Source organism: Colobus angolensis, unplaced genomic scaffold, assembly GCF_000951035.1.
Source record: "Colobus angolensis palliatus isolate OR3802 unplaced genomic scaffold, Cang.pa_1.0 Scaffold15, whole genome shotgun sequence".
Lineage (NCBI taxonomy): Eukaryota > Metazoa > Chordata > Mammalia > Primates > Cercopithecidae > Colobus > Colobus angolensis.
The window spans coordinates 12,176,132-12,192,521 of NW_012114599.1; the positions used below are offsets into that span (position 1 = coordinate 12,176,132).

At 39.8% G+C, this 16,390-nt stretch overlaps 1 protein-coding gene across 2 annotated transcripts in view; it reads right to left on the minus strand.

Annotated features, from left to right (window-relative positions):
- Positions 1-890: 890 nt before the first annotated feature.
- Positions 891-16,390, minus strand: part of QPCT (glutaminyl-peptide cyclotransferase) — a 28,856-nt gene continuing 13,356 nt past the window's right edge. For both annotated transcript variants that reach the window (XM_011935965.1, XM_011935966.1), the window contains 5 exons: positions 14,707-14,985; positions 6,800-6,976; positions 4,322-4,421; positions 1,753-1,869; positions 891-1,531 (listed from right to left, as the gene is read on the minus strand). In XM_011935965.1, coding sequence (XP_011791355.1) covers positions 1,386-1,531; positions 1,753-1,869; positions 4,322-4,421; positions 6,800-6,976; positions 14,707-14,985 — 819 coding nt within the window. In that variant the 3' untranslated portion in view covers positions 891-1,385. The remainder of the gene's footprint in view (positions 1,532-1,752; positions 1,870-4,321; positions 4,422-6,799; positions 6,977-14,706; positions 14,986-16,390) is intronic.

The window sequence follows — 16,390 nt, forward strand, 5'->3', positions numbered from 1 at the left end:
TTCCTAATTATTTAATTGATCAAGTTTGTATTTCTAGATCATTGTTTCCTGTAGCTAGAGACAACTTATGAATGCCTATGTATTTCCAGAAAAAAAATGTTCTAAGTAACAAACCAAACTGAATACCATAATCTACCTACACAAAAATTGTCACAACTACTGCTGTACTACTGTGTTACCTTAATATTGACTCTAGAGTTCACATTCAGCAGTCTGTTTCTGTCCTCACCTCAATCCAAAACCAAAACAACAAATATATGCCTGGTAATTACATCGTTTAACAGGAAAAAACAGGTCAAAAAATTGTAATACAGTTTGATTATACCTTTATAAGAAAAATCTGCATTTAAGAAACGTGAGGAGACTGGATGCAGTGGCTCATTCCTGTAATCCCAGCACTTTGGGAGGCCAAGACAGGAAGATTGCTTGAGCCCAGGAGTTCAAGACCAGCTTGGGCAACATGGAGAAACCACATATACACAAAAATGCCAAAAAAATTAGCCAGGCAAAAAAATTAGCTAGGTGGTGCACGCCTGTAGTCCAAACACACGTCGGGCAGAGCTGAGAGGATCGCTTGAGCCCAGGAAGTCAAGGCTGCAGTGAGCCATGATATCATGCCACTGCACTCCAGCCTGGGCAGTGAGACCCTATCTCAAAATAAAAAAAAAAAAGAAAGAAAGAAAGAAAAGAAAAAGTGAGGAAAAATTAAAAAGCGAACTAATGGCGATTCTGTCAATACAATGGGATTATGGTTTTCTTCATTTTCCAAAATTTTTGTTATCGACTATTGTTTGCACAATGAGAACGTTAAATTTGCAAAACCCTACAAAAATTGGATAGCGCATTAAATTATATCATTCTTCTTTTGTATAATAAAAGACATCACAACATAGCACTTAATTCTGATTTTAATTTCCATAAAATTAACCCTACAAAGATTTCTCAAAGACATCTGAGAGCCTTCAAACTATATCTTTGTTTTGTATTACATGTAATAGATTCCCACATATGAAAAATCATAAAATGAAGGCTACATTTTCCAACCACTATTTAAGAACTGTTTAGAAGACTATGATTGAATAAATGAACCTGATTTTGCCTCATCATGTTTATCTAAAAGCGTTTTTGAACGATATTTATTTTCCATTTTCTTTACACAGTCCCTCTTTTTCAATCTGTAAATAAAAATTAACGAGCAATTTAGGACACAATATCACAACATAATTATTCTATAATTGATCTGATAACCAAAGACACCTAAGAATAGGATGATCTACAGGATAGATGTTTCCACACAGCATTTGTCTGAAATCCGATGATTTTAAATGATGCCTTGACTTTTGAATTCGATTTTAGAACCAATTAGCATAAACTAAATCAGAGTATTACAAATGAAGATATTCCAACACAAAGACTTGTAGGATTTTGTTTAGATTGTCAATGGTTGATTCATCCAAATTTTCTTCATTGTCATCCATGGTGTGCCAGACTTCAGGGAAAGGAGATGGTATCAGATGCAGAATTGGAACACCTATTAAGAAAGACCCAACTTGTAACAACGCGCATTACTCCAGTGAGTAAACTAGAAAGTGTCATTCTTCAAGAAGAGGGAGCTCTGTACCATATAAAGACAGCTGATAATTCATTATCATCTGTGTACTTTATCATATCCCACCGTTGTACTCCAAAATCAGGCTGCGCGCGCACACACGCACATACACACACACACACACACACACACACACACATTACCTCTTCTTAAAAATGGAATATGGTCATCCTGAATCACACCTCCATAACTGTAATTCTGGAAATACCGCCTCTCCAAAGAGTGATCCTTGAGCAAACCCAATTCATGAAGTTCATGTTCTGTAGATGACAATTATACAATAGATGAACTATTTTTATCTGATCAAGACTCATAATGTAACCTTATTTCAGGAGTTTGAAATCTTAGCATGTGAGTCCATAATTTTTAAAAGATTGTGCAACAGCAAGCATGGCCACTCCCATGACAAGAAACATGTGGGTCGAACAGGGGTGTGTACATTTTGGAGCAGGAAGAGAGAAGAGTCACATGTGGCTCTAAACTTACAGGTGAGAACCTCCTTAGAGGTAGAAACTCAACAGAACCGTGGAGAGATAGAGAATGAAAAAAACAGAGGACAGGTGGGTGGAAGGGGAGAACACAGGTGCAGATGTAAATACTTATAGGTCCAAGATGCTGCATGAAGAATGCCTTAGATGAGATATGGAGCTTAAAGGGAAATACTCAAACAGAGTAGAGATGAAGTATATCAAGTGGCTATGGGAAAGGGATACCTAGAGTGACCTATATCAGCGGTTCTCAAAGTGTGATGTCTGACCAGCAACATCAGCAACACCTAGGAACTTGTCAGTTATCTGGTCCCACCTCAGACTTACAGAAATTCTGGGGTTAGAGTCCAGCAATCTATGTTATAAGAAGCCCTCCAGGTGATTTTGATGCACTTTAAAATTTGAGAACCACCGGCCTACATAAGTCATGTATTGTATGTTACAAGATGACAAGAGATCACATGAATATTATAAGACAACCAAATGAACCTTCCCTAGGATAGCTTTTTTTAATTGCTAAATTTAAAGGGTAAAAAATAAACCAACTAGTAATCAATCATACGTAATATGATTCTAGGAACATTGAGAAAGCCCTAACCACCACCAAAAACAATATTCTTGTCTGTTTATTGGTATCTATAATTCCTTTACCATGAGACACAACTTTTTCTTATACAACTAGAGATATGGTTTGAAATGTAAATACCAATAGGAGCGGCAGTACATGTGTTAAAGTTGCATGAAGGTGCAAGTTATTGGCATAAGTTCATTCTGGTACAGGAAATAATAAAAGGGCACAAAATCCTTGAAAGAAAGCCAAACTCAGTTTCTTGAGGCTACCATCAAAGTAAGGAAAACATGCTGCAAGGAAGAAGCCCAAGAAGTTCATATTAATAACACCATTATAGTCATTCTTTCAAACTAGGAAATGAAATTTGCCAATCATGTGCATCTGAAATTCAGGTAGAAGTTTCTCTAAGATTCTAGACAAATTCTTTACTCATGGCAAAAGTGTGAGTTATGATGGCAGTGTTTTTCCCACTGTTTAGAAGTAATACAAGTCTATCTTGCTCCAAGAAGTTTGTGTGGCTAATAAGCAATTTCTAGCATGAAATTCTTGCCTTCAAAGCAGCCCCCTAAGCTGGATTCTACAATAAGATCAATCTAATTTTCCTCTTTCCCTGACGCCTGAAGAGTTTGTTTTGTTTTGTTTTGTTCTGGGTAGGGTGAAAGTACAAAGGTAAGAAGTTATTCTCCTTTTCTTTCTCCAAACCCCAAGCCCCTCTCTTCCACCATAGATGCATAGATTTTCTAGGACTGGCCTGGCCTGACCTAGTCTGGTCTAGTCTATTCCCATTTATTTGACTCTAAATCTTGAAGGATCTGGCTTTCTCTTCATCCTGATCTCTTACTTCTTTGGAAAATTGGCGGAGATTGTACTAGATTTAAAGGAAAATAATATCTGGATAAGGAAGAAAATAGAAGATGGCAAAGACAGAGATGGAAAAGAAAAACTGAAGAATATATTTTGATATCATTATAAGGACATCATATTCATCATTAGCCAACATGCTTTGTTGAGTAAAGTTTCCTCCTGAAATGCATTCTACATGCTTCAAACAGGACTCTGGGAAAATATTTTCAAACCATTTTTAAGGATGTGCAAACATGAAATGTACTATTTTATGTTTCCATTTGAAAATACAGTTTCATTCAGGAAAATAAACTGGGCTTACTACAAAGATGAAAATAGTAAACAACTAATCAATAAAGCAAGAATAAAAGTCAATAAAGTATATTATACATTTAAATCATACATTTAAATTACAATTTTTTTTTCTTTTTTTGAGGTGGAGCCTCACCCTGTCACCCAGGCTAGAGTGCAATGGCACCATCTTGGCTCACTGCAACCTCCACTTCCAAGGTTCAAGTGATTCTCATGCCTCAGCCTATCAAGTAGCTGGGATTACAGGTGCCTGCCACCACACCCAGCTGATTTGATTGAAACCCCGTCTCTACTAAACATGAAACCCCCATTTCATGTTGGCCAGGCTTGTCTCGAACTCCTGACCCTAGCTGATCTGCACGCCTTGGCCTCCCAAAGTGCTAGGATTATAGGCGTGAGCCACTGTGCCCGGCCAAATTGTAAATTTTGAATTTTAAAATGTAGTATCTGTCAGTAGGAAGGAATTATGTTTTATTCATTAATAACAGTGGTGCTTACCAATTGCTTGAAGTCTTTCAAACCATCTGGCTGAGTTTGGGAAAAAATTGGGAAACATTGGATTTGGAGCTCCAATCAAATCCAATAAGACCAATAAATCCTAAGGGAGAAAAAGTAATGTTTAATCACCATCGCCAAAACACATTTTATATTCATCAATAGGGAAATACAATCAGCTAGAATTAACTGCATTTTACTAATTGAGAATAATATGGGAAGCTACATGAATGAACAAAAGATTTACTAACATTTTATGCTAATTGTTTTGGAGAACTCTTTCAATCATGCTTATGCAATGTGGACAAATAGCAAAGTATTGATTATTTGTGTATGTAATTCCAAAAGGATATCACTAAGGATAAATTAGAAAGAAGACATTTGAATAAATATTTTGTGGACTTTAAAAGCATACATTTATTTTCAGAAAGGAGTCCAAGCCTGTCTGATCTTCTATTTCACTCTGTGTAGTCATTTTATCCTTAATCTGTAATGATAAAACTCCCAAAGGAAGGCACTTGGATAGTAATTATTTATTGATCAAGTAGTATCTAAGAAAAATTCCTTGTACAAGATCTATATAACATTGTGTCTCTGGATCTCCATTTCCTTGTGTATCAAATAAGAAGCTCAAACTAGCTGATCTCTAAAACTTCCTTCTGATTAGGGCTCTCTATCATCTCATCACGAGGACTCTCTGAAGACTACTCACTAGATTAAGACCTCCTGATTTACCTAAGTAAAATAATGTGTGGATAAATATTTAGCATACATCCTAACACATAGTAGATAAATATTTTCAGAGTCTGTGATCCTAAAGACATAGTATGAATAAATTCATAAATGAAAATTCAATATGTTTGTTGTAAGAAAAAATAGGCTTGTTTGAAATAGGAACATATTCACAAGGTTGGATAATCTATTAAGGGTCTGTTTCTGGAAAATAATGATCTTCACTCAACAAATTTATTTATCAGTCTAAATACATTAATCACTGTGGCTTCATATATTTGGACTGATAAATAAGTAACTTTGTTCTGCTACTGATCACCCAGGCCTCTCCTCTTGTGAATATGTTCTGAATGCTTTTTGGGGACTTGGGCTCAAGTGAATGAATGAGATGCTGACCACATTCCCCTGGCCCATTAGGAGCTGCCAATGGATAACGGGAGGTGTGTTAGGGTCATAGAGGACATAGAATGTGGCCATTTGGACTTTTATAGGGTGAAGGTCAGTGACAGGGCAATGGGTAGGAATGAGTAGGGGTGCTGGGAATAAGCTATCAGTTCACAGATGGGGTGAGCTTCAGGGAGGGATGAAGGCACCGGGGAGAGTGAAGTCTCAAGGGTAGCATGAGGTTCCAAGTTGGGGTTAGTGAAGATGTGGGGACAGAATGAAGATCAAATATGGGAAGAGAGTCAGAGTCAGGAGAGGATGTAGGGGCCGGGGAAGGGATTAGGGATGGAGTGTGGGCCCAGGAATGGGGATGAAAATGAGGCTGTGTGTTGTACCCATTACTTAGTAATAATAGCAGGGTTTTAAGGCAGCATCAAAATATCCCCACCCCCATGTCAAAAATGCCACATCAAAACCAACACATCAAACTGTCATAGTCACACTGGAGTCACGGTAATGCTTTGAAGTCACAAGGAAATTCTTCACCCCCACACCTCTTGTATTCCATTTCCCAAAGCCCCATGTTCTTCAGACTTATAAAGACCTCAAAGAAGGGGTTTGCTCTCTCCACCTCCTTACAGTACTGGGGGAATGTGCTCCCATTGGGCCCAAGTGAATCCGATGCTCCTGTAATCCAATTTTTACATAATTTTATCATTTTAATTAAGCTCAGTCAAACATGGCTTCAAACCAGCAATCAATCTTTCTTTCTTTCTTTCTCCTTCTCTCTCTCTTTCTTTCTTTCTTTCTTCCTCTTTCTTTCTTTCTTTCTTTCTTTCTTTCTTTCTTTCTCTTTCCTTCCTTTCTTTTCTCTCTCTCTCTCTCTTTCTTTCTTTCTTTCTTTAATAGGATCTCCCTCTGTCGCCCAAGCTGGAGTGCAATGGAGCAATGATCGCTCACTGCAGCCTCGAACTCCTGGGCTCAAACAATCCTCCTGCCTTGCCTCTTGAGTAGCTTAAGATTACAGGCATACACAACCACACCCAGCTAATTATTTGATTTGTTGTAGAGATGAAGTCCCCTTATGTTGCCCAGTCTGGTCTCAAACTCCTGGGCTCAAGTGATCCTCCCACCTCAACCTCCCAAAATACTGGGATTACAGGTATGAGCCATGGCACCAGTTCAGAATCATTCTTTTTAGCTCTGGGATTCCTCAAAAACCCAATGCCTGCCAAGGAATGTTCTATCATAAACACTCTGCTCCAAGGATACTGTGGCATTTTTAGGTCTTTACTTGGCTTTTGCAACCTTTTCCTTGCAGGCAGAGCCTACAGCTACAGTGCCATGGAAATTGCCCAGACTAACCATGCCATGCAGTTGGCTGGTGCCTCTCGCTCCAGGTGGGTGCGGGGTCGATGCCATCTTTGCAGCTAAGTGTCGAGACCCATAGAGAGAATCTTGAGGAGACCAGTGAAGAAAAGCCTCTTCCCCATCAAAGAATATCAGCTGGAGTGACAAATCTGGCTTGGAGTCTGAAACAGTCTGGTAAAAACAACAATAAAAAGGTAGCAAAAAAAATACTGTGATGATGAAAAATAGCATGATTTTCTATTAATTGGGCAAAAAGATAGATGTGCCATAAAGAAAGGAAGATACCAAAGCAAGTGAAACTATGCCAAAATTTATTCCACACCACTTCCGCTTCAAAAGTCACCACACCTCCCACAGTCCTCACCCATGTAAACCACCTTCTTCCATTCCCTCTGAAAACAGAAGTCTTTTATATTTTTTCTTACTCCTCACAGAATTTTGAAACAATGAAAGTGCTCTGATGAATCGTGTGATACATCACCCACTTCCCCTACAGGAGGGTGTGTTGCCTCAGCTGCTGGGAGAGCCGTCAGTCACTTTAGGAATTGTCTCAGCTGCGCCTCCTGGGAGTGTCCTACATCCGGTGCTGACCTACACGGGTACTGGGGGCTCCCTAAAAAGCCATCATATCTCCAGAGCTCCCCAGAGGTTGGCTGAGGCCGTTGTTGAACCTGCACTGCAGCTCGACTTCTCCCTCGGTCCAACACTATTTCTTTCCCCTCCGTGATACCTGTGTTGATCCAAGGCCACTCCCTAGTAAGTGACCTGAATGCTAAGCTCGATATCAGTGGGTGCTTCCTGGGGAATCCAACCTGAAACAACTGTAAATCTTTCTTGCTTCTCACCTTATTTAAGTCTTCAATTTTGTACTGAGTCTAGCTTCAAGAGTCTGCCCTAGGAATGCTACAGAGACACAAAGAATAATAATTACAGCCCTTCCCTTGAAATAGCCTATACTTTAGTTGGATTGGGGAGAGATAAAACAAATACATGAGCATGGCAAAATGTGCCACCAGCCACAAATGTAACATAAAAGTCCTCTAGAAATTGGATAGAATGAGAAGCAAAATCTTGGAGTTCCAAGGAAGGCTTTATGAAAAAGACAGTGTTTGAACAGAACTAAAAAGAGTGACTAGATTCTGATTGATTTTACACTTTCCTCTGTCTGACAATAATCCCTGTCTTTCAGATTGGGCCTGTTACTCTAAACTTCAAAATCCTTCAATCCCACCGGAACCCCTAATCTATTGAATATTTCACTTTTTCATAGTCCTTCACCCCCATAATATCCTCACTTCACTCTATATTTGGCTTAAATTCCAGTCAATCATTCCAATTGCTTACTAGCATACACCCTTAACTCCCTTGCCCCTCTCTGCCTTGGTCAAACTTTCATGGCAAAAACATAACATTAAGTCCCACTCTCTACCTACTTTGTGCCGGCACTCATGCAGCTAAACCTCGCCAGAGAAAAAATATATAACCACACTGTCTGGCCTTGCTTAAAGTTCATGACCACAAACCTCACACTGGCCTTTCATGTTGACTAGCAAGCCATGCTGTATTTTCTTAGTTCAGTCACTCCGGTACTCTTCTAAGATTTCACATTCCTCCTCTCCCTGCCACCTCACCCATCTTCATTCCCAACCGATGACCTTGATTTCTTTCTGTCATGCCCATATTAGATGCCAATCTTCTGCTTGTGCACAAAATCCTATCCCCTCTCACCTGCTCAAGGACATTGCTCTAGCAAATGCTATTTCTCTCCTACATCATCAATCTTTCTATCTCTGCTGGATAACTCCCATCGGCCAAGAAACATGCTGTTGCTTTTCTCATCTTAAAACATTTGACCTCACTATCTCTACCATCTACTGCCCAATTTTGTAATCCCATTTATAGCAAAAACCCCTTGAAGGAGTTGTCTATTCACACTGTCTCCAATCCCACTTCTTAAACTTAGTCCAGTTGGGTTTTATCTCCACCATGTACTGAAACTGCTCTTGTCAGGAACACCAACGACTCTACATGGCTACATCCACTGGTCAACTCTCGGTCTTCATCTCTCTTGACTTATTGTCAGCATTCGACACAGTTAATCACTCCCTCCTGGCTACACTTGCTTCATTTGGTTCCTAAGATACTGTATTCCTCCTACCTTAGCACTACTGGTTCCCTTCATCTCCCTTCCCTCTTAATGCTAGAGAGCCCTAGGAACTTGCTCCATGGTTCTCTTCTCTTCTCTGTCCACACTCACTCACTCTCTTGATATCTCTTCTTGAGGCTTTAAATCATATATGTGTGGGTTTGTGTGTGCTGTGTTGTGTGTGTGTATTATTATATGTAGAGAATTTTTAATATAACTATTTTAAAATAACAATAATAATATCGTAGAGACGGAGCCTTAGTATGTTGCCCAGACTGGTCTCAATATATACATATATATTATATTACATTATATTATATTATATTATATTATATTATATTATACTATACTATACTATATTATATTATTACACACACACAACACAACACACACACACAACACACACATACACACACAACACAACACACACATACACGTATATGTCAATTCTAAAAAATATATCTCCAGCCCTGACTTCACTACCGATCTCCAGACTACATATTCAGCTGCCAAATGAAGATCTCCACACAGATGTTAATAGACACCTCAAACAAAGCGTCAAAACTCAGTTCCTGAGGTTCCCCTGGAAATGTGTTACCAACAGTCTCCTCAACCAAATGGATGGCAACACCACCCTTGCAGTCACTCAAACCAAAAGCCAGTGGGGATCTCTCTTTCTGTACTTTCCCATATACACAAACATCCCAATCCAGTTCGTCCTGCCTCTGCAAACCTATTTCCCACCATTCCTCACCACAGGCCTCTCTTTCATTTGCTTTGTTTTCTTTGAGCCTAATATGTCTTCACCATTATGTGGTCAAGCGTTCCAGACACTATCACACCTTTATTCCTCGTGTGTCTGTCTGGTTTTGTTTTTTAAGAATGGGCCCTTCCGGAGCCCTCTGCTGCCTGCACCAGCCTGGACTGACCACTAGGCCCGTTGCCCATCTGTTATCTTGGGGCTCCCCTCACCATCACTGTGCAGATTTCTGCCCCTCCTATTATATGGTACCCCCAGTGAGCTGAACTCCATGACTCCCTCTTCCTTGATTTTTTTCTTGATTTTTCTAGAGCACAGCTTTAAGCAATTTCTGGGGGGAAAAGTACGGTACATGGGAGTGAAAATTGTTGAGATTTACCTCTGAAAATGTCTTCATTCTATTTTCCTATTTAATTTGGCTGGGCCTGAAGATTCTGGGTTGCAAATTAGTTTTATTTAAAATATTTAAATTTTATTTAAAATATTGTTTTCTAGCTCCCAAAGTTTCCATTGAGAAGTCCAGTGCCATTCTCACTCCCAATACTTTTTATATGATCTACTGGAATTGTTACAATTATTCTCCAGAAGTCAAAATCATCTCCTTTTTGTCATTCCTCTTTCTAAAAACAAAGATATTTATTCTACTTTAGGATCCAACTGTTTTATTGATTTATTTATTTTAAAAATTGAAATTTTAATTTCCAAAAGCTCCTTCTTGTTGACTGATTGTTCTGTTATTGCAGCATTCTGGTTTTGTTTCATAGATATAATGTCTCGTCTTATCTCTGTAAGAATATTGGAACAGGGTCCTTCAAGTCATTTTCTGCTCTATTTCCTCCAGCTTCATTTTAAATTTGTATTATTTGTTTTGCTTTCTTTCTTTTTTTTTTTACATTTTAAAAAATTATTTATTTATTTATTTAAGAGACAGAGTCTCACTCTGTTGCCCAGGCTGGAGTGCAGTGGTTCAATTACAATGCACTGCAGCCTTGAACTCCTGGGCTCAAGCAATCTCCTGCCTTAGCCTCCCAAGTAGCAAGGACTAAAGGTGTGTGCCACCATAACCAGCTAATTTTTTTTTTTTTTTTTTAGAGAGGGAGCCTCACTGTGTTGCCCAGGCTGGTCTCAAACTCCTGGCCTCAAGCAATCCTCCCACCTCGGCCTCCCAAAGTGCTAGGATTACAGACATGAGCCACTGCTCCAGGCCCTTTCTTTCATGCTGGAGTCTGTCCTCAAATGTCTGGTCATCCTTTGTGTTCATTCATGTTAAAGAATAAGATATTAAAATGCTGGTTGGAGACACAGATTGGTTGGCTTCACTGCAGGGCAATCTGGTGCCCACCCAGTGTTTTCATTGAGAATTACTGAATGTCACCATCTGGGATTTTTCTGTGGGGTGGTTCACATTCTCTGAAGAAGAATTCTTCAGTTTCCTATCTGATGGCTTTCTGGTGCTGAAGATGGGAGAGAGACTGTAGATCTCACTGTTCAATGTGTAGGCTTTCACGTAATCTCCCTTGTTTCCATGGGGTACCTCACTGTCACCCTCCTCTATACTTGCTATTCTCAATTCCATAACCTCCCTGGTTCAAATTCTCTAGAAAAATATTTTCTCATCTCTGGCAAAGGCACAAGGGGCACTCACCTGCCTCTGTAGTGTAGGGTGGGAATCTCTATATCCACATACTCCTTCAACAGACTTCCAAACACTCTCCACTCCAGCCCCTTCCTCACCCTGCCTTCCTCAGCTTATCACATCTCCAGTCCCTTTTTGGGATTCTATCAGGAAAATCACTGGCTTCTTCCATTTCTTCCCTCTCCAGGACAGCGTGACTTCTCTCCACTCTGATATGTCAACTGCCATTTCTCCATCCAACTTCTGTCTTTATATTGTGGTTCCTAGCCACAGATGTTCTCTAGTTTCTTCAAAAAATGGAGTTTCCCTGATTGTTTTAACAGTGATTTCAAAGGAGAAAAAAAATTGTCTTTATCATCTGAAAACTAAGTTAATTTTATATGCTAATCATTCATATTGCTCCTTAATTATACCATGAGGAAAGCACAGTTTAATTTGATTTGAATCCTCCATAACTCCTGGAGAGCATTAAGCAGAGGACATGTTTGTGCAATATAAATGCACTCAGAGTTTAATAAGCATTTAAATAATTGAACAGATTTTCTCATTGGCAAATATTGTAAGGTGCTTACTTCAGTAGAGACATTCTAAGTTTCCAGTTGTTTAAAGGGCCTTGAAAGTTCTAGCTCCAAATCAGGCAACATAATCACAGAACAAAAGGGCAGAACGGAACCAGTTGGGACAAGAGGCATTCTGCTCATGCCCAGGGCAGAGGCAAAAGGAGGTAGTTTTTATCTCTTGCAGGTTTGACAGTTCAAGTACCTCAGTGAAACTTCAACAGCTGGGCGACTCCAGTGATCAGTACAATGATTTACTTTCATTCTGTTTGTCTAATATCCATTCATTTAGCCAGCAGTACACTGTTGTGGACATTTATCCTGAGTCCCATGAGGCAACCTGCTCTTTTTGCTTCATTTCAGGAATGGCAGAAAAATAGCCATGGCCTTCGTTGTTAGTAACTCAGCCTAGTACCTGGGAGCTAGGAGAATCTGACTGGCCTGATGTATGAAGGTCTTCATGGTAACACTACGAATGCCTAATTACCAGTGTTCACATAGTCAGCGGGTTATCTGCAGTCTTTCCCCATTCAAGGTTGTATCAGTTAGCTAACGGCACAGTAATAGAATAGAATAACACCCCAAACACAGTGGCTTGAAGTGCCATTATGTATCTTCCCGGAATACATAACTTCTGTTGGTCAGCTAGGGAGCAGCTGATCTAGAATGGGTTTGACTGGAGCAGCTCTGCTTCACCGTGCAGTCAGTGAGGTTGGTTCTGCTCCAGGTGTTTCATCCTTCTGCTGGGACTGGCAGGCTAGCCAGGGCATGCCATTCTCATGGTTATGGCAAAGACATGGAAGAGCAAGCCCAATGGTACAAGCACACTTCCAGCCTCTGCTTGTGTCACCTCTACTAACATTCCATGGACTAAGGCAAGTCAAATAACCAAGTCCAGAGTGAAGGGATGAGGAAGTACAACCGGCTACAGTGGGAGGGCACAGCAAAGTTACCAGACAAAGGATGCGGATGTGTAACGACAGTCCTATTACTGGAGAGAAGTGGGGCTATGAAGAGTTGGGAATAATCCAGTCTACTTACCCAGGGCTCTTTCAGGTCACTTTCCACCACTGTCTACCCAATCCATCACAGCTGAAGAACTTAACTCCTCAGTACAAATTTAGTTAAAACATGTAAGTGGAAGAATAAATCTGATACTCTCAAAGTCTGCATTCAAACACAGCCTCTTAAAAAAATTCCCCACCTCGGGGCTGGGCGCGGTGGCTCAAGCCTGTAATCCCAGCACTGTGGGAGGCTGAGGCAGGCGGATCACGAGGTCGGGAGATTGAGACCATCCTGGCTAACACGGTGAAACCCCAACTCTACTGAAAGTACAAAAAATTAGCCAGGCGTGGTGGCGGGCACCTGTAGTCCCAGCTACTCCCGAGGCTGAGGCAGGAGAATGGCGTGAACCCGGGAGGTGGAGCTTACAGTAAGCCGAGATCGCACCACTACACTCCAGCCTGAGTACAAGAGTACAAGACTCCGTCTCAAAAAAAAAAAAAAAAAAATCCCCACCTCACCATTTATCTCTAACAGAAAGGATTACTATGAGAATGTATATGTTGATTTGAATTTTTTTAATGATGACCCCAATCAATAATTCATTCAGACCTTTCTGTTAAAATTTCTGGTCACCAAAAGCAGGTAGAGCTATATGGGAAAAAGCAAAGGAGTTCACTCAGAGAAAATACATCCATTACACAGAGCAATATCTTCAAATCATACTTCATTTTGTGTCCTTATACTAGAAGTGCAAATATGAAAAATCAGACTTTTGCATCAGCTTCTGAACTCCTTCATCCAATTGCTGGGGAAGGAAACTAGTTAAAAGCAGGGCAATGCATGGGACAAAGGCATTGTAGAAGGCTCAGAAGACAAAACAAACCAAAAAATAAGTGAAAAGGAGACTGAGAGGGTATAAACAAGTCTTGCTTTCTTCAAGTTCAGCATATCCAGCAAAAATAGAACCAAATATCTCTATTACTTCCATTACAAGATAAACCTTTTACTTCTTTACCCCAGTTGTATCAAAGGCTGGACCATTCATAAAGCTCTGAGGGGGGAACAAAGCATTTGTTGCCTGAGAACAAAGTTTTTTGTTTTTGCTTTGTTGTGTTTACTTGGTTATGAGTGATATCAGAACAAAATGTCTTCATCTAGTTTAGCACTTTTTCCCCATATACCCTTAAGAACACCAAGACTGAAATAACATCTGAGAGTCCCAGAAGTATTTTGAGCTGAGAGCATAACAAAAGCTCTGCTATGCTACATAAAATGGAGCTGAGATTCACAGATAATAACAATAATGCATTTCTGCTTCATGCTTTTTCATCTTGATAGGTCTGAATTTCCCACTCTCCACTTCAGAACCACTTTGCTGCAACTCCCTTCTCCAACCCAAGAGCCACCATCTCTCAGATCAGAAGGTTGTAATGTTTCATGGTCGAAGAAACAAGAAGAAATAAACACAGTTCATTACAAAACACAATTCTCATACTATACCTGAAACAAACTTCCTCCTTCATTTTTCACAAACAAATGTTGCATTTAATTTAATGTGCATTCAAGGCTGAGAAATCAGGTACCAATTAATGAATGCTTTGCCACATATCTTTAAGTTTATTGCCCACGGTTGACATTCCAAATCATGAAATCTTTCAATTAATATTCATAATAAAAATATACCAAAAGTCTCCATTTCTAAATGGGGACTTCTCATTCCATCAAGGATTCTAGAATTCACTCTGAGTTACTGCTAATGTACTTTATCTTAGGAATCAACAAGCGGAAAACAGATACCTTTAAGGAAAGGAGTTTCTTGTCTAAGGCACGAGCGAGTTCCAACATCATTGCACATGGCACAGCTGAATCAGTGGCTCCTACAAACACTCTGTTGTCCCAATGGGAAAAATACTTGGAGTCATAGTGGCAGGCGAGGACCAAGTGTCGTTTAGCAGTGGGATTGAGGGTGCTGATGATATTTGAGAAAGACCGGTACCCATAGGGCGTCTGACTCAAGAAGGTGTCTATTTCCAAGACCCAGTCAGCCTGAAGCCTCTGAATTCGCTGCATGATGTGCTGATCAAAACAAAAACCAGAAATTTAGATCTAAACAAACAGCTTTCATTTGTTAACTGTGATTCTAAAACTTTAAGTAGTGCCTTTCAAATTAAAATTGCAATACATGCTTATTGTATTAACAGCAATATTATTGCAATTAATAATTGCTTTGCATTGTTATCATAATTAATAGCATTTGTCCTGTTTAAAGGAGAAGCTAATCCTCTTGCCTCTCCCCTAAACTTCCCCTTACTAATCAATCTCAACCAATTGTTAATATTAACCAAGGTTAATAGTTTGATGCAGATCTTTCGACATATCTTCTCCTTGCTTATGCAAACCTACAGTAGCACACAAACACATATATTTGGCAGAGGGGCATATGTTTTTATAGGAAAAGAATCCTACTTTTTACATTACTCTCCCCTTGCTTTTCTCATTTAACAATATATTATGGACATGTCTACAAGTCAGGAGACAGAGATGCAGTTCGGTAATAGTAAAGTACACATTTAGTATTTCTAGGAGGCTACAAAGGCATGTTTGAATAATTAAGTAAACCAGCATCCTACAGGTCTCTATCTCTAAGCTCTTCAAAGACAAGAACTGCAAATGGTAGCTCTTTCTGTCCCAAGTGCATAACATGTGTCCAAGTCCAGCAAATGCTTTATATGTAGTGAACACGAATAAAAGATACTGATGCTCACCTGCTAAGGATAATGTTGAAAGCTCCCATAGCTAGGGGGTGGTTGGGGTTACTTCAGATCTCTGCTCACTCTAAGAATTAGTAAGCAACCCTGAACCATAATAACATATCAAGCAGCTTTCCCTCTGCACCCAAGGCAGGTCGAGACGTGTTGCAAATGCTGGCAAATAAAAAAGAGAATCTCTTTCCCCATCTCTGCTAGCCACCTTGAGCCTTGTAAGGCAACATAGTGACTTACAGAAGAAAGCAACAGGTGGGGAAAGTAACATCACTTCAGGAACTAGAAGTATCTTTTTAAAGAACATATAGAATTTGTGATGTGAGAAGTTATAGGTGAGTTCATTGCTGGTTCATAAGCCTTTTCCCATCCTTATTTTATCTTGGCTTCACTTTCCTATGTTCCTTGGTTTTTTTGTTGTTGTTGTTTTGTTTTGTTTGTTTATTTTGTTGTTGTTGTTTTTTAACAGGGCTTCACTCAGTCACCCAGGCTGAAGTGCAATGGCGTAATCTCAGCTCACCGCAACCCCTGCCTCCTGGGTTCAAGCAATTCTCCTGCCTCAGCCTCCTGAGTAGCTGGAATAACAGACACATGCCACTATGCCTGACTAACTTTTTTTTTTTTTTTTTTAGTAGAGACAGAGTTCCACCATGTTGGCCAGACTGGTCTCGAACTCCTGACCTCAGGCTCAAGTGATCCATCCGCCTCTGCCTCCCAAA